The sequence below is a fragment of the Somniosus microcephalus genome, chromosome 7, assembly GCF_052327205.1.
Source record: "Somniosus microcephalus isolate GS21.2 chromosome 7, FLI_Smic_1.0, whole genome shotgun sequence".
Taxonomy (NCBI): Eukaryota; Metazoa; Chordata; class Chondrichthyes; order Squaliformes; family Somniosidae; genus Somniosus; species Somniosus microcephalus.
Window position 1 is genome coordinate 240,041,962 of NC_140993.1, and position 18,157 is coordinate 240,060,118.

At 44.0% G+C, this 18,157-nt stretch overlaps 2 protein-coding genes across 5 annotated transcripts in view; one reads left to right on the forward strand and one right to left on the reverse strand.

Moving 5' to 3' along the window:
- Positions 1 to 18,157, forward strand: part of LOC147115177 (fer-1-like protein 6) — a 904,394-nt gene that overhangs the window by 129,050 nt on the left and 757,187 nt on the right. The gene's annotated exons all lie outside the window — the stretch shown is intronic.
- LOC147115178 (V-type proton ATPase subunit C 1-A-like) overlaps positions 4,161 to 18,157 on the reverse strand; it is a 241,258-nt gene continuing 227,261 nt past the window's right edge. For 3 of the 4 annotated variants that reach the window (XM_085993504.1, XM_085993503.1, XM_085993505.1), the window contains 3 exons: positions 17,606 to 17,703; positions 12,847 to 12,973; positions 4,161 to 4,840 (listed from right to left, as the gene is read on the reverse strand). In XM_085993504.1, coding sequence (XP_085849630.1) covers positions 4,745 to 4,840; positions 12,847 to 12,973; positions 17,606 to 17,703 — 321 coding nt within the window. In that variant the 3' untranslated portion in view covers positions 4,161 to 4,744. Of the gene's footprint in view, positions 4,841 to 12,846; positions 12,974 to 13,469; positions 13,564 to 17,605; positions 17,704 to 18,157 lie in introns of those variants that run through there. The other variant, XM_085993506.1, reaches the window with a different exon arrangement.

The following is an 18,157-nucleotide window of genomic DNA, read 5'->3' on the forward strand; positions in this document are numbered from 1 at the left end:
CCACGTTTGATATCAGTTAATATACAGATGATTTGTATGTGGGCACAGCGAACACAACCTCCATGTTTGCTAACAACACAAACGTAGGAGGTTTGGAAAACAGTGGGGAGGATTTTAACAGCCTTTGGGGAGATAGACACATTAGGAGAATGGGCAGATGCAATTCATAAGTGAGGTAAAAACAAGGAATGGAGTATATGCTCAATGGAAAGATACTGAAGGGTGTGGATGAACAGCAAGACCTAGGAGTTCAAGTACACAATTCCCTGAAAATGCAAGTACAGGTAAAGCCATAAAAAGGCCAATAGAATTTAGGATTTTATTAATAGGGGCATAAAGGACAAGAGGATAGAATTTATACCAAACAGCAGTTATGTCACAGAGTACCAAGTACAGTTTTGGGCACTTCATTATAAAAAGGACATTAAAGCCAAAGAGCATAGTTTCAGTAGGGTGCCAGGGATAGGAAACTATAGTTATGAAAAGACTTGAAATAGTGGAACTATTTCCATTGGAGCAGAGAAGGCTGAGAGATTTAATACAGATTTTTTAAAATTTTGATAGAATGAATAGGGTGGGGAGTCAGTGGCCAAGTCATCAATTTAAAATCAGAGTGAGGAAAGGGATCAGAGGAAATTTCTTCACACACAAGCTTTTTGGACCGTGGATTACTTTGTGACGTGGATTGGTTGAGGAAGAGAGCATTACATCTTTTAAGGAAATTAGATAAATATTTGAAGCAAAGGTCGAGAATGGAACAGTGAGAATTGTTTCAGACTGCTCTAGGAAAAAGCTGGCACAGAAACCATGGGCTGAATGACCTCCTCCTGTGCTGTAAACTTATATGATTTATTAATTTAAGTGTATGGGCCCGATTTTGTGGCTTGTGTGGGAAATGGTCGGGTTCCCCGAATGTGGGGTTCTGACACACAAAAAAAATGTCAGCCAGCTGCACGCAATTTTCCGTCAAGTGGCCAATTAATTGCCAGCGTGTGAACAGCCTTGCTAATTGCCCATTTCTAGTCAGAAAGCCCTACAGTATGATGTCATCATTCATGGTGCTTTCAAGGTCCACAGCAAGCATTGCTTCCTCTGTTGGCTTCCAAACAAACCATACAGGATGGCAGAGGAGCCTGCAGCAGCTGTGGCTAGTGCCAGACCCCGAGCTGCCTCCAAATTCGATGAAGCTTCACTGCAGGCATTATTGGATGGGGTTAGGGCCCACAGGGAGGTCCTCTTCCCTAGGTCAGGCAGGAAGAGGCCTCCCACTGAGACCAAGGCTGCATGGATGCAGGTGTCAGCAGAGGTCAACTCGAATGTGCATGTAACCTTGGCATCACATCTCTAACTCCTTCCTCTACTCCCCCACAGGACCATCCAGAGCCCCCGTCCCCACTGTGGAGGAGAAAGAGGCTGTGCAGCCAGACTCCTCAGAGGAAGCTCCAACCTCTGAGGGCGCAGCATCAGCAGAAGTAAGCGCACCCAGCACCAGCGCAGACACTCACACCTCAGGGGGACCTTCAGGACATATAGTGTTGTCACCTGGTGTTTCACAGCTCACAAGTGAGCCTCAGCAGATTCTGGAGACAGGGACAGCAGTGGAGAGTCCTCGTCGGAGGGCGCAGGACTCTGCCAGCTCAGCTCAGCTGCGCTGCATGCCGACCCTCTGCCTCTGGGTCCATCCGCAAGAGGTGGTGATGGATCTCCATGCACAGATGCAGGAGTCTCTGGCAGGTTTTGTCTCCAGGGTCGCTGCCGGTGTGGAGAAGTCCATAGCGACCATGAGCAGAGCCTTTGTGGAGTCATTGGCGCATGAACGCATCACCATGGAAAAGGTTGGCAACCTCCATAGAGGAGATAGCTCGCCAGGGTACAGAAAACATGGTGAGTGCTCATAAGAGAATGACATCTCTTGAGAAGCGTTGGCCATCTATTGAACAGAGAAACCAGACCTTCATGGAAGTCCTTCTGAGTAGGACTGCCAGTGCAGATATGGGTCCCCATGGCCCCCTAAAGCGCAGCAAGGTGCTCTCAAACCACTTCCAAGCGCTGGCCCCTTCTGGCCTGTGCAGATTCAGGTGAGTGAGCAGCAGCCTGGTGCTCCTGGCGCTCATCCTGCTGTTCCTGGTTCTGCTGCTGCCACCTCTGCTGCTGGAGATCCTCTAATGGCAAGAAGGGAAGGAAAAAAAGGCGTCCCATGCTTCTCGTAGATGCCTCCGCTGAGGAAGCGCTGAGTGAGGGTGGCGAGAGGGGCTTCCCAGGAGATCACATTGGAGAAGTGTGTGAGGCTCCAACCTTCCACAGCTGTGCCTAAGCCTTAAAGAAGTAGCCCCAAGCCTGCAGCAACAAGGTCTTTCACCATACAAATGCTCTCCGTTTAAATCGCAGCTTTCCCCGAATGACCTGCAGCTGACAGCAAGCAAGCCGGCAAGCTTCACGCCAGGTTTCATCAGTAGGGTTCCCCGCAGGTGTGTTTAGCGTGGGGAACCCACAAAATCGCAACGGCCCCTGAAAATAGGTTTAAAGATGGTAATAATTGCTGATTAGTGTTCTGATGGCCAGTCCCGCCAGCGGCGGGCAGGACTGATTCGGGTCACAGACTAACGGCGGTCCGAAAGTCAGACGGGGCAGGGAATCAGACGGGGCGGGGGGTGGTGGTGGGAGGTCGTGACCCCCTATTTCTGCGATTTTCGGCCCCCGCCCGCCTGAAAACCCGCCCAACAGCTGGCAGAAAATCGGGGCCTATGTGTCAATACATACACACCCAACCAAACAGCCTGCATTTATATCGTTCCTTTAACTTGGAGAACACATATTTATGAAATGCCTTCGGCTGAAAAAAAGAGACACTGAGCCAAAAATGAAGAGATTAGGAAGGGTAACCTAAAGTTTTGCCAGAGATTGACTTTGTGTTCATCACCACAAAGGATTGTGGGCTCAATTGTACAGAAACAAGATTGAGGGAAATAACACTGGCAACCTAGCCTTTAAAATGGTGCAGTGATGCTATTTGGGCCACTTGCACTGCTCCAAATACAGTACTTTAAGAGTAAAACAGTCTAACATATGCAATGGAACAACATAATTTTGTTGTATCAGATCTAAAATTGTTATGGTGCAGTAATCATTTAGAGCATTTTTCAAGTGCACCCAAAACTAAAATGACGCAACATTAGGACATTCTCAGTCCTGTGATACAAATTTAAGACACGAGACTCCATTCTCTAAAATAAATGGAGTGAACTGGGTGCGTAACTTGCAAATATATGGGCAGCATTCCTGCTGGCTCAGAATTAGACCCGGGATATCTACGGCCGACTACTGATTTATTTTTATATCAACTGATCCATACTGTTTCCTTTAAATTTGCTAAGTGAGGAATAATTTAACATTAAGAAACTTCTTCCACTTTCACTCCCAGACAGCACTTCCATTTGTGAAGGTAGGGCGAGTTATCAGCATATACTACAATGCAGGAGATGTGGCTCTTTAATGCGGTGTGTCTGAGCTACTGCAGGGATGGAGAACAGTCAAAATCAGGGCCACGAGACATACATTGCCAAGAATAATGGGAATAAAATATCAGAAAAGGCCAACGTTGTAGAGGGACACCAACAGAACAAAAAGAAAAAAAGGGACACACGAAAGGGTGAAAAAATGGTAAAAACTGTAAGTATATAATTTGCAAGAGGCATTTTAGTGTAGCTGGGATATTTGTTTTGACATATTACTAGAAAGAATCAGTAATGTGAGTAGGACTGAAGCTAACTGGCCTGATAACACATGAACCATGGAAAGTAAGCTTGCAGAATTACAAAATGGCCTTTTGGTCCACGTATAGTATAAAAATAAAATTTGACCTCTAACAAAGACAACACATGTAGAAATGTCATTACGCATGGTTCTTTCCTCCACCCAAGTAGAGTTCTAATTGTCCAGCAGAAACATATTTGCAAACGATGAACAGTAATATTCAAGTCCTGTTTGCACTGTTGAGTCCTGCCACTTAAATCAGCGATCATAAATTATACACTTATATACAAAGCTAAAAACTTAGCTAATTTAACAATTCTGTAATATTAGTCAACAAGATTATTTTTAAACATTATAAAATTACTGAATTTCAAAAGCTGTGACAAATGTTCAACACTGAAAAAACCTTGGTTACCATGGCTTTTACATTTATTCCATATTTTGTAGGCGTGATAAATCATGAATGTTTACAGTGTTTGCACATTGGAGTCATGTTTAAAACATCAGTACAGACTCTGTACATCACATACACATTTTCAATAAACACGATTTGTTACGACCAGTGACCATTTAAAATTCTATGTATCAAACACAGGTAAATAGGTGAAATGATACAAACTCTTCTGCACTATTAATATACAGTTGTAAACAAGGTCTTTCAGGAATATTGACAACCAATGCAGTTTACTGCACAGCACTTCACAAATGAGTTTTTTTTTGTTTTTAAATAATGACTTTGTTTCATAAATATAGATCCAGATTATTGCAGCACATAATTCAATACCTGATTGGTAAAAAAGTACATCAACGCATGTTTTCAAAGGAAACAGCAGCAGACAGATCACAGGACTGTACCTAATTGCAGGAATGAGTAAGCAAACACCAGTTAACCCAGACTTGAAGAAAATTAAGGGACGAGCAGGCATCTGTCCAATACTACTGTAACCCATACTCTAAAAGCCAAGGTGGCTGGAGAAGATTGTATTAGCATTTATTTGAATTCAAGCAGGTTGCAGTCAATCTTGTAATACACATATGGGTAGTATTCCTGCTGGCTTAGACTTAGGCCTGGTATGTCCATGGCAGCCTGCAAAAGAAGAAGTTTAAAAACAAATCAGCATTTGATTTATATTATTCTAGCTGATTATTTACTAATTTTGTTTAAAAAAAAAATCTCTGCTCAATTTCAGATGGTGTCGTAGCTGCCAAAGTATACAGATCGTTTACAGAAAATAAGCTTCTATTTTAGGGAGCCACCATATATTTTCCTGAGTATTTTATTCCCCGTTCCAATTATTTACATGAAATATTGCTCAGACACCACTTTGCAATCAAATACAGGAAACTTTGGTTTATCCGGAGGTTAACTGTCCAGAATGCTCGACCCACCGGCAAAAATCAGGAGCCGTTTCGTTAGGTTTTTTTTCTTCTCGTTGCTTTTTTTCCCACCAGTCAGGCTCTGCAAGGTCTCGCTGAAGCTGTTGCTAAGCTACAGAGATGCTTGCAAGGTACGGCCGACTGTTTAGAAGCTGTTGCTAAGCAACAGGGTTTGTTGCCAGATACGGAGATGTTTCAACATTAGTGCTGGTTTGTCCGGCAGTTTTGATGGGACGGCAACAGCTCGGTCCCGTCGGTGCCGGATATCACAAAGTTTCCTGTAATGTAATTCCAAGGTCAATTTCTTTGTGCAAAATTACTCAAATTTCTATATTACAAAAAAAAATCTCCATACTTCAAACAGAACTCCACTAGAAAATCTCCACCTAATGAAATATTATGCAAGAGTTACAAGGAATAGTTCTATCAGGCAACCATTTTGATGGATATATGTCTGTGCAAAGGAGAATGTATGGAGTGCATTTTTAAATATTTTGTATAGGTTAGGTTTTTGTAAAATAATTAAGGGGTAGGCCAATATGAGTATTTTCAAAGTTATACTGGTCTATTAAAAATAAAAGCAAGCCAAATTTATGGTATGCCTGTGGTAAACCACTGTATTGTATATTGCCACCTCTGGGTGGCGCTGTGTATGGAGGCATGCCTCAGCTGACTCCACCCACCACTGTGTGGGTTTCGTTCAGACTTGTTCAGTCACTCACGAAGAAGCATGGTCTCTTCTTAGCTAATAAAAGCCTTATTCATCTCTTCTTTCGACTCGTCATCTCTTCTTCGACTCATCACCTTTTATGAAGTAATTGATAAGCGTATCAATTTTATTAGCTAAAAGTTAAATGGCGACACCTGAGGAGCAACAACAGCAACGGATACAGCAGACATTGCTGAGAGCCCTCAGACCACCACGCCTGGACCTCGACCCTCAAGAGGTGGGTGCATCAGCCAAGTTTGAACACTGGCTGAGCTGCTTTGAATCCTTCCTCGCAATCTCACAGGTTACAGAGGAGGATCACAAACTGAAAATTTTGACCGCCCAGGTGAGCCATCAAGTATATATGCTAATCCGGGACTCTAATACGTACGTGGCGGCCCTCGAGCTACTAAAAGGGCAATATACGCGCCCAGTGAACACAATTTATGCCCGACACCTCTTGGGATCCCGCAGGCAGCAACCGGGAGAATCGGTAGGGGCATTTGCACGGGCGCTACTGGCACTCTGCAGAGACTGCGATTGTAAAGCGGTAACGGCTGTGGAGCACGCGCAGGGACTCGCCTGTGATGCCTTCGTCAGGGGCCTCCAGTCAGACCACACCCGGCAGAGACTGCTAGAAAGCAAGGAACCCGACCTGAAGACGGCCATTGCCCTTGCGCTCTCGTTAGAGGAGGCCCACCGAAACCTCGAGGCATACCCCCGTAACGGCGCCGAGACATGGCAATCGAAACCGTGGGACACGGGACCGCCGCCCCCGGCACCAACCGCTGCAGCGACCCAACCGAGACAGCAGCCTCCGGTAAGAACTGCTTCGATGCCCAGTAACCAGGCCCAAAAATGCTATTTCTGTGGCCAGTTAAAACATCCCAGAGCGCACTGCCCAGCTAAGACAGCTACCTGCTCGGGCTGCGGGAAGAAAGGCCATTACGCTAACGCCTGCAAGGGGAAGCCAGCCAGCAGTGCAGCGTGCGGGCCGTGGGAGCAGCCATCTTATCCGCCATTTTGTGTACCCCCGGCCGCATGGCATCCGCCGCCATCGTATCCAACGCACTCAACCGCCATTTCGTCACCGGAACCGACCACCGTCTCGGCGGATGACTATAGTGACTCACTAAGCCACATACTGGCCTCCGTGACGCTGGATCAAGCCCTCCCTCACCATCTATCCAGCTCCATGATGGATATCGCGGTAAACGGCCGCGCCACCAGTTGCCTGATCGACAGCGGGAGCACAGAGAGTTTCGTCCACCCCGACACGGTACGTAGCCACTCCCTCACGATTCTGCCAACGCACCATCGCATTTCTATGGCGTCCAAGTCCCAGTCAATGGACATCAGCGGCTACTGTGTGGTGACCCTGTCAGTAGGGGGCACTGAATATAAAAAATTTAAACTGCTAGTCCTGCCCCGTCTTTGCGCTGCCGTCCTGCTAGGGTTGGATTTTCAGTGCCACCTTAAGAGTGTCACACTAGCATACGGTGGACCCCTCCCCCCACTCACAGTCTGCAACCAACAACTTTTAAATCGCCCGCTGCAAACCACCTGCAGCCTTTCCACATTAAAAGTCCCCCCCCTCCCCTGTTCGCTAACCTCACCCGCGACTGTAAACCCATCGCTACCAAAAGCAGGCGGTACAGTGCCGGGGACAGAGCTTTTATCAGCTCTGAGGTGGAGCGGCTATTGAAGGAGGGCATTATCGAAGGTAGCACTAGCCCCTGGCGAGCCCAGGTTGTAGTCGTTAAAACCACTGCAAAACGCCGCATGGTAATCGACTACAGCCAAACCATAAACCGGTACACCCAGCTGGACGCGTACCCCCTCCCTCGCATATCTGATATGGTCAATCAGATGGCGCAATACAAAGTATTCTCCACCATCGACCTTAAGTCAGCGTACCACCAGCTGCCCATCCGCCATGAGGACCGCCAGTATACTGCCTTCGAGGCAAACGGCCGCCTCTACCACTTCCTTAGGGTCCCCTTCGGCGTCACCAACGGGGTTTCGGTCTTCCAAAGGGAGATGGACCGAATGGTTGACCAGAACGCGCTGCGGGCAACCTTCCCCTATTTGGATAACGTCACCATCTGCGGCCACGACCAGCAGGACCACGACGTTAATCTAGCAAATTTCCTCCGTACGGCCCAACGGCTGAACCTAACGTACAATAAGGAAAAATGTATGTTTCACACCAAGCGCCTGGCCATCCTCGGCTGCATGGTGGAGAACGGAGTCATCGGGCCCGACCCCGACAGAATGCGCCCCCTAATGGAGCTACCCCTTCCCCACTGCCAAAAAGCACTGAAGAGATGCCTGGGGTTTTTCTCCTACTACGCCCAGTGGGTGCCCCTCTATGCAGACAAAGCCAGGCCCCTCATCAAAGCCACCTCCTTCCCCCTGACACCAGAGGCGTGTGCAGCCTTCACTCTTATCAAGAACGATATCGCGAAGGCCGCAATGCACGCGGTGGATGAGTCCATCCCCTTCCAAGTGGAGAGCGATGCCTCCGACTTCGCCCTAGCCGCGACCCTTAACCAGGCGGGCAGACCCGTGGCCTTTTTCTCAAGGACCCTCCAGGGCCCCGAGACGAGACACTCCTCCGTCGAAAAGGAGGCCCAGGCTATTGTAGAAGCGGTGCGTCACTGGAGGCATTACCTGGCCGGGAAATGATTTACCCTGCTCACTGACCAGCGTTCAGTAGCTTTTATGTTTAATAATAAGCAGAGGGGTAAAATCAAGAACGACAAGATCTTGAGGTGGAGAATCGAACTCTCCACCTACAATTATGATATCTTGTATCGGCCAGGGAAACTCAATGAGCCCCCAGATGCCCTATCACGTGGTACATGCGCCAACGCGCAGAGTGATAGGCTGCAGTCCCTCCACAATGACCTCTGCCACCCGGGGGTCACCAGGTTTTTCCATTTTATCAAATCCCGTAACCTGCCCTACTCCATCGAGGAGGTCAGGACCATGACCAAGAGCTGCCAAATCTGCGCCGAGTGCAAACCGCACTTCTATAGGCCGGACAGAGCAAGCCTGATCAAGGCCACCCGCCCCTTCGAACGCCTGAGCGTTGATTTTAAAGGGCCCCTCCCCTCCGCTGACCGCAATGTGTACTTCCTCAACATAGTTGATGAGTACTCCCGTTTCCCCTTTGCCATCCCTTGCCCAGACATGACCAGTACCACGGTCATCAAGTGTCTGAATGACATCTTCGCTCTGTTCGGGTTCCCCAGCTATATACATAGCGACAGGGGCTCATCGTTCATGAGCGACGAACTTCGGCAGTACCTGCTAACAAGAGGTATCGCCACGAGCAGGACCACCAGTTACAACCCCCGGGGGAACGGCCAGGTGGAAAGGGAGAACGCGACGGTTTGGAAGGCAGTCCTCTTAGCACTAAAATCTAAGGGCCTTCCGACCTCCCGCTGGCAGGAGGTCCTCCCTGCAGCGCTCCACTCCATTCGGTCACTGCTTTGTACTGCCACTAATGCGACCCCTCATGAGAAAATGTTCGTTTTCCCCCGGAAGTCTACATCGGGAACCTCGCTACCGGCATGGTTGACTTCTCCTGGGCCCGTCCTACTGCGGAGGCACGTGAGGACGCATAAAACGGACCCCCTGGTCGAGCGGGTGCACCTCCTACACGCCAACCCCCAGTATGCCTGGGTGACATACCCAGACGGGCGGGAGGACACGGTCTCCATACGAGATCTCGCACCCTCGGGTACCCCTGAATTACCACCGTTATCCCCCTTACCACCGTTATCCCCCTTACCACTGTTATCCCCCACCACCCCTCCCAACCCAACCCCTGCAGACGGCATGCCAAAGCCCCAGGAATCTTCGCCAACCACCCAGACACCAGACCCGACGTCGGATGCTGCAACACCACCGCCGCCACCACGACGATCAGGACGTCAGACAAGGCCTCCTGATAGACTTAACTTGTAGTACCCTTCACCCCGCCGGACTTCACATTAAACAAGGGGTGAATGTGGTAAACCACTGTATTGTATATTGCCACCTCTGGGTGGCGCTGTGTATGGAGGCATGCCTCAGCTGACTCCACCCACCACTGTGTGGGTTTCGTTCAGACTTGTTCAGTCACTCACGAAGAAGCATGGTCTCTTCTTAGCTAATAAAAGCCTTATTCATCTCTTCTTTCGACTCGTCATCTCTTCTTCGACTCATCACCTTTTATGAAGTAATTGATAAGCATATCAATGCCCACTTCCCAACAGGGAGCACTTGAGTAGTTGTGTTTTAACGAGACAGGACAGGTTCGCAGCCATACAGCACAACTAGCCTCCTGAACCCAGATTACTGAGCAACACCACGGGAGATTTCCAGAGACCACTGGTTTAAACACAAAGACAGCCGACACTTAAACACACCAACCTCAACTAGCTCAGTTGGCTGTTAGGATGGGTACCTTGTAATACTGGAACATTCCACTTTCTGGTAGGGGGAAGAAGGGAGATAAAGAAATAACAAAACTTTATTCTATGCCCAAATTGTGTCAGTAAAGATAGAGATGTATTCAGCCTACACCATTCTCCCCTAAAAGATGGTGGTGTGTGCAGGAGAGAGAGGAGAGAGAGATTAAAAGGGAACATGTCTACATCTTTGAAGGGAACTTTCAAAGAGATTGCTAAAACTGAAATCACAAATTGCACCTCCCTGCACCAACTCCTTGTGCTGTTTTTCAGTAATACAGAAGTCTAAACTTGGGGGTTGGGCAGGAGGGAGCGAAAAGGGAGCGAAGGAGGGGGGAGGGTCCAGGAGAATTTTTAGGTTGCTTTATATCATGTTGCTGCTGTTAGGAGTTCACCCCTTGTGGACCAAAATTAACCTAACTAGTATATGGATTACATTTCATTAGGTCGGACCAAACAAAATAGTTAACAGAAATCTCTCATCAGTTTCAGACAATGAGATTGGTTAGAAAATTCCCGAGAGGAATTGGATGTGATGTTAGAATGGCTTCCATTTGTTGCCACGATCCCCACATCAAGGAGGGAAGGGTGGAGGCGATGATAGTACAATTGTTGGCTCAGTGAGCAAGTCCTTGGCAGAGAGTTGGAAAGGCCGAGAGATTAAGCTGGTGGATTTTTTTCTCCCCCTCTGGGGGAAAAATGCATTTCTCTTAATTTTGAATTTGGAAGCCAAAGGGGCGGAGAACACTTTTTTCCTAAAGTCAGTGCCGGTCAGTTCAGCAAATACTGACTTGTAAAGTGAGGCAGGGCCCATTATTATTCTTGATGTTACAAGGAACAGGAAATAGACTGAATTTCCATGAAAACTGTATTCTGACGCAATGTGAGATCATGGAATCCAGCTAGGGGTCATTGTTGGGACCTTCAGGTTACACCATTATATGACTATCATGGTACAAGACCTTGGTTAGGCCTCATGTACAATACTGCATTCAGTTTTTGGTGAATTATAGGCCCTTAGAAAGGTTCAGAGGAGGGCCACTAAATTGAAACCTACTTTAAAAGCCTTTAGTTATCACAATAGGTTTAAAGAGCTGGGTTTCTTTTTTACTCTAGAAAAGCATAGACTTCGGGGAGATTTGATTGAGACATTTAAAATAATGGAGACACTAAAATGCACCCATGTGGTTAGACTATTTGAATTACAAAAGCAAAATACTGCAGATGCTGGAAATCTGAAATAAAAACAGAAAATGCTGGAAATACTCAGCAGGTCAGACAGCATCTGTGGAGAGAGAAACAGAGTTAACGTTTCAGGTCGATGACCTTTCATCAGAACTGGGCAAAGTTAGAGATGTAACAGGTATTAAGCAAGTACACAGGCAGAGAAAGGGGAGGAAATAACAAAAGGGAAGGTCTGTGATAGGGTGGAAGGCAGGAGAGATTAAATGGCAAAAGGGATGATAGTGCAAGGCACAAGGGAAGGGGCAATGGGACAAATAAAGAAACAAAAGATGGGTCTAGAGGAGGTGTAAATGGGAATAGCAGAATCATTAGACTGTAACAATTTCAGATCATAACCATTGGTCCCATTTTTTCACCCTATTTTGCCTTGCGCCATCATCCTTTTGTCATTTAATGTTTTCTGCCCTCCACCCTATCACAGACCTTCCCTTTTGTTATTTCTTCCCCTCCCACCTTTCCCTGCCTCTGTACATAAGAACATAAGAAATACGAGCAGGAATTGGCCACTTGGCCCCTTGAGCCTGCTCCGCCATTCAATAAGATCATGGCTGATCTTGGGCTCAAAGCCACTTCCCTGCCTGCTCCCCATAACCCTTCATTCCCTTATCTTGCAAAAATTTGTCTATCTCCACTTTACATGTATTTAATGACCCAGCCTCCACAGCTCTCTGGGGCAGAGAATTCCACAGATTTACGACCTTCAAGGAAGAAATTCCTCCTCATCTCAGTTCTAAAACGGTGACTTTATTCTGAAACTATGCCCCCCGAGTTCTCGATTCCCCCCGAGGGGAAACATCCTCTCTGCATCTACCCTGTCAAGCCCCCTCAGTATCTTATGTGTTTCAATGAGATCACCTCTCATTCTTCTAAATTCCAATGAGTATAGGCCCAGCCTGCTCAATCCTTCCTCATGAGTCAACCCCTCATCTCTGGCATTAACCTAGTGAATCGTCTCTGAACAGCCTCTAATGCAAGTATATCCTTCCTTAAATAAAGAGACCAAAACTGTACGCAGTACTCAAGATGTGGTCTCACCAATACCCTGTACAGTTGTAGCAGGACTTCCCTGCTTTTATACTCCAATCAACTTGCTTAAAATCTGATACAGCTCTAACTTTTTCCAATTCTGATGAAAGGTCATTGATCTGAAACGTTAATGGTTTCTCTCTCCACAGATGCTGTCTGAACTGCTGAGTATTTCCAGCATTTTCTGTTTTTGTTTATAATTAGAAAAACTAATTGTTCTGCTTTATTGGTAGCATCCATCGACAGAAAATCAAATTTTGCCATGCAGATACCTACATCAATGATGGCAGCTGCACTGCTGTCCAGGTGTTTGTATAGATCATTAAGAATTTCTCGAAGCTTCTTCAACATCTTTTTGTTGGGTTGTAACAGCATTGCCTGGAAGTTTACTGGCAAACCATATCTGAATACAAGAGGCAAGGCAAAATTACAAAGTGACAAAGAATGATGCCAAGATATTAGCAGTATTTCCTGGTCTTTTCATGTGTAAAATACGGTGCCAAACACATGTAGAGATGCTTTATAACTTTCACGTTAAACTGAATTTTAACCAACCCTTTCTTGAAGTTTCAAATATAATTCTTTTCAAAAATTTCTACACAGATGAAAAACTGAAGAAAACTTTATTGAAGCTTAGCACAAAGTAATTCTTTGGGAGAAACTAATTTAAGTTTTCCACGTACAACATAGCAGTCCACTCCCTATTAAAAAAATTCCAATGCAATATAGGAACCCTATGTACCCCATTATAATACAAAATTTCTTACAACTGCACGTACTATGTGTCACACTTTTAACTTCCTGTGTCATGATTTTGTCACAACTTGTGGCAATGTAGTAACACTGATATACATTATTTTTAAATGGGTATGATGAAACGCCTCCTTTAATATACTTACCTTTCAGTCCTGCTACACTAGGTGACGCTGCTACCCTTCTTTCACTCTACTACCTCTGTTCATTGCCCTGAGCCTGCCTGAGCTTCTTGCCTCACTGTAACAAAGTTAAAGGTATTTCATCACAACCAATAGCCTGTAAATAGTTTAAATATGTTTATAAACTTTATTCTGCTTAGAATTAATATTTTAGTGTCTCATATTTAAGATTTTCCCGATATTATTTTAATTCTACTGATAAATAAATGGCAGTCCTTCAACTGCAAATGCTCCAAGTATCAGATGAGACCGTAAAGAGATTTTATCCGGTTTTCACTGGGGTCATTTCCCCAAATTTTTCACACTACCAATAAACTGCCAGTTGCCGTTGCAGCTGCTGGCTGCTTGCAGTGCACATCAAATGATATTTCACAGTAATTAAAATTCTGCTATTTGTTCAGTTGCTCTGTGTGCACATCCCTTCAGTAGCAGGCTCCGTCACGCACTGATTTGAGGAGTGCTTTCATCACATTCTTTTGGAATAGTGAAATAAACATTAACATTAGACTGATCTTTCCTCGCCATGTGCAACTGCACAGGAGATTGACTAGTTTATTTATATTTTTCCCCCCCATGCTTGGTTTATTTATATTTTTCCCCTCCATGCTTGGGGACCACATTTTGGTTCCACAAATTATTTCTCAACTGCCTCTCAGCACACACACAGCTTCTCTAGTCAAAATGATCGTGTTCCCGCTCTCTGCTAATCTACAGCAAAGGAAGCAACTTTGGATGACTGGGCTTTTGATTTATTCCAGAGTATGCAGCGCCCCCAGCTGGTAGCAGGTTTTCCTGAATTGGAGTCGCTTCAGATCAGCCTGAAGCAACAGCCCCATCACAATCAATGAAGCTACTGAGGGGCGCAGGGAGTTGATCCAGAGAAGTCACCAGGACAGCCGAGATGCAAGGAGATCTAGCGTGGCAAGTCTCCGTTTTGACATTTAAAATAAATGTCAAGTCATATTTTCATCAGTATATATATATTTTCAAACAGACAGTTTGAAGGAATACTTTAAACAAAAATATTCTCCACAGACTTTTCTCCCCCTCCTGTACTTCTGCATAATTGGAATACATTGCTTTCATGACAAGCTCAATTATGAAGGAATGAGTGGAAGGTGCTTGTATTCTTCAGACCTAGCTTCTGTATTAGACATTTCACATATACTCTTATTCATTGTACTTTGGATAAAAGTACATCTGATTCTGTAAGTCAATCACACACTTTAAACTATGAGAGATAAATTTACAGGACTATCCTGGTAAAGGAGGTGTTTCTCAGTAAAGCTAGTCCTTTCTATGCCACGGGAAAACTACCATTTTCATTCCCCTCCCAATGATATAATACAAAGTTAATTACAGCAGTAATGCAAGACATAGAATTTAACAGAAAAAACATTATGCAAAAATAGAGATAGCTGGCATGGTCTTAAGGGTTGAAACACGGTAATTGGGGTCTGATGATCCTATAAACCACACGTTAAGCTGCTGTACCATCCTTCTAACGTATATTCTTGCCAAATTGAGGGTGCTGAAATAGGTTTTTTCTTCATGTTTGTAAAGAAGTGTCCATTGAGTATATTATAATCAAACTGAAGAGATTTCAAGCCTCTTATTCTACAATTCCATACTTACTGTTGTGTCAAATCAAATCAATGTTTCTTTTTCCATACAGCTATATTTCCATCATCTGCAGACTAAACCAGTATAATATCCTAGCAATACCACAGCATCACCATGCCAGCCTCAATCAAACGTAAATGTCTTTCGGCCGATGGGCAGCCATCATTTTCAGATTTCAAATTTTTTTTTAAAAAGAGCTGAAAACAAAGACTTTTTCCCCCACCAAAAGTATACATCGTGGATCAACAGCTTATCAAGGGGAACAAACTGTAAAGACACATGTCCTTTTGAGAGTTCTGCACTTAAGTTCTCTTTCATGGAACTTTAAATGGGTGCTCATCTGCAGTTCTTTCTGACCACTATAAGCATTAACAGATTTCAGCAAGTAACTCAATGAAACCCTAAACATTTCATGGGAGGGAAAGAAATATGTGCTGTAAACCAAAGATAAAAAGTTGGACGAACTAATTGATCACCAAGAAAGATTGAAAAGGAAGGAAGCATTTGGTTTGCAATTTGGTTTTCCTTTTTAAACCTGAAGTTGTGATTATAAACATTCACCCAGAAAATCATTTATTTGCTCAAGGTTGCTATCATCTGATTTTTGGACCTAAATTCAAGAAAAATACAACACAAATTACTCCCAACCTGTAACCTGACCAAGAGCCCTCGAATGTTGGTGGCCCCGTTATTAGAAGGGGTGTGCGCAATTGAGACCTGGGTGATTTAACTTGAAAAGATTTCATCACTCGGGAAAGGCTGTGAACACACATTTTGTAGAATGGTCCCCAGATTCAAGAATTGACCCAACTCCATAAATATTGTTGTAGCTGTGTCTGAACAGATTGGCCTGCTGGGCCTCCAACAACATAGATGTGCATACTACCAAGGAAAGAAGCACCAACAGTCGTGTAATCTGCTTCAGCTGGCTCATACCAGTGCCTGATATGGAGCTCAATTTCAAGGTCACACCCTTGAAGATGACCTGAACTGGCATAAAAGCAGCAGAGAATTTTTTTTTCTGTGCTAGCTCTGAATATGGAGTCTTTCTTTGACTAACTATACTTGATTCTGTCTCCAACACTGGTGCAAAGTTCTGGATAACGGTGATAAATTTGGTGTAAGTTTAGCAGCCCAATGTACAGTACTCAACATTTCTCTATTTCTAAAAACATATTCTATGCAGCATTCAGTTCATTCTTGATGTTGTTTTTTTTTTATATAAACGTAAAATGAGAAAAGGCAGCCCCATGATTTGAAAGCCTGCGTGTTTCTACCCAGATGAAGGGCAATAATCAATGAAGCAATAAACTTCAGCAGATCTTTAGAAGGTGGTGTTGGGCAAGAATCATTGAAGCTTCTTGCCCAACACCTTCTTCTAAAGATCTGCTCAAGTTTCATGTGAACTGAGACTACAATTGAGGGGAGAAAACCTACCCTGCATGGTTGTCAATAGTGGAGATGGGTCTTACCACTCGATGCATGATTTAAACTGCACCATAAACAATTTTAAACTTTTTCAAAAATTGCAAAAGAACCAGTGGTGAATGAATATCTTGTGAATTAGACATGGCTGGGCAATTATATAGTTTATGTTCATATTTCCTTCATTCTTTAAAATCACAATTCAAGTTAGTGGAAATTCTGAGAATTTACATTTTAGTTAAACACATTTCCCACAATCCATCTTTGCTTGAAATACTTGGGGTGGAAACACACCATCTATCAAAAAGCAAAATACTGCCGATGTTGGAAATTTAAAACAATGCTGGAGACACTCAGCAGGTCAGACAGAATCATTCAGCAAACAAGTCAGTTGATGTTTCAGGTTTGAACCCTTCCTCAGAACAGAGTGGATTTTGCATATAAACCAATATCCAATTAAATGTTTTATTCAGTACAAGATAGTTTGTGGCTGAAGTCAGTCATTACTTGTAATTCTGAATTACCAGCTTGAAACATCATTTAACAAAGGTACCACCTCTCCTTATCTCATACTTCATTTGTATAGCAATGTCATTCATCAGTGTGGCTGAGATAGTTATAAAAATATAATTCAAACCAAAGAGAGATACTTATTTTCAGATATGATACAGCAAGCATAATCCAACTCAAATCGAAAGTGAAAGAAATAGAAAAACAAAAGCTGATCACCAACCAGAGATTACCTTAAATAGTGCAAAAGTTGGAAGATCAAACAATTTCATCTCCAAAGTTGGATTTCTGGAGAGGTGATTTACCTTGAGTGAGATGTCAAGTACATTCGAAGAAGAGGCTTCTGACCAATAGTCAAATAACCAACCTCAAACATTATACTGTACTAATTTAGTGGAACTATTATGCAATGATTATAAATTAAATTGATGATAAAAGTAAGCGTTGAAACTAAAGAAAAGCTTAAAAAGGAGATTGTGAGATAGCATTTGCAATTGCATCGTGAGAAATTTCAAATTAGTGAAGTTACTAATCAACCATACCTTAGAACAGACTCTACAAAAACCCGTAATGCTTTCACATGAATCCATGCAATGAAAGCTTCACTGAAGTTAACTTTCAGCCATCGCACCAAGGGACCCTGTAAACAAACAGTTTAGCACTTTAAGCAAAGACTAGTTTATTGCAATGCTGTTAGTCTTCTGTATCTTTTTCCACAATATCACTTGTTTAGCTTCAAGCTTTATGATAATCATTTACAAAACTGTTGATATTTATTTTTCAACTAGGATGTATAAAACAAAATCTGTGCACTTGGTTACCTGTATTTACTGTTTCTTATAAAAGTAATATTGCAAAATATGAAGGAATCCTCTATTTTAATTTATTCAAGTGCTGCATTAACAGATTTACCACCCAAATTGGATAATTTGCTTTTATTTTATACTCTCATTACTTGTACATGTTTTAGCCTTCTTGAGTACAAAATGCCTATTGCAAGCAAACATTATGTCAAAGGTCATTTGCAACAGCAGTTTTCATATAAACGTTTAAAATTGTAAGACAGGGACTGCAGCACAGCACATGGTTGTGGC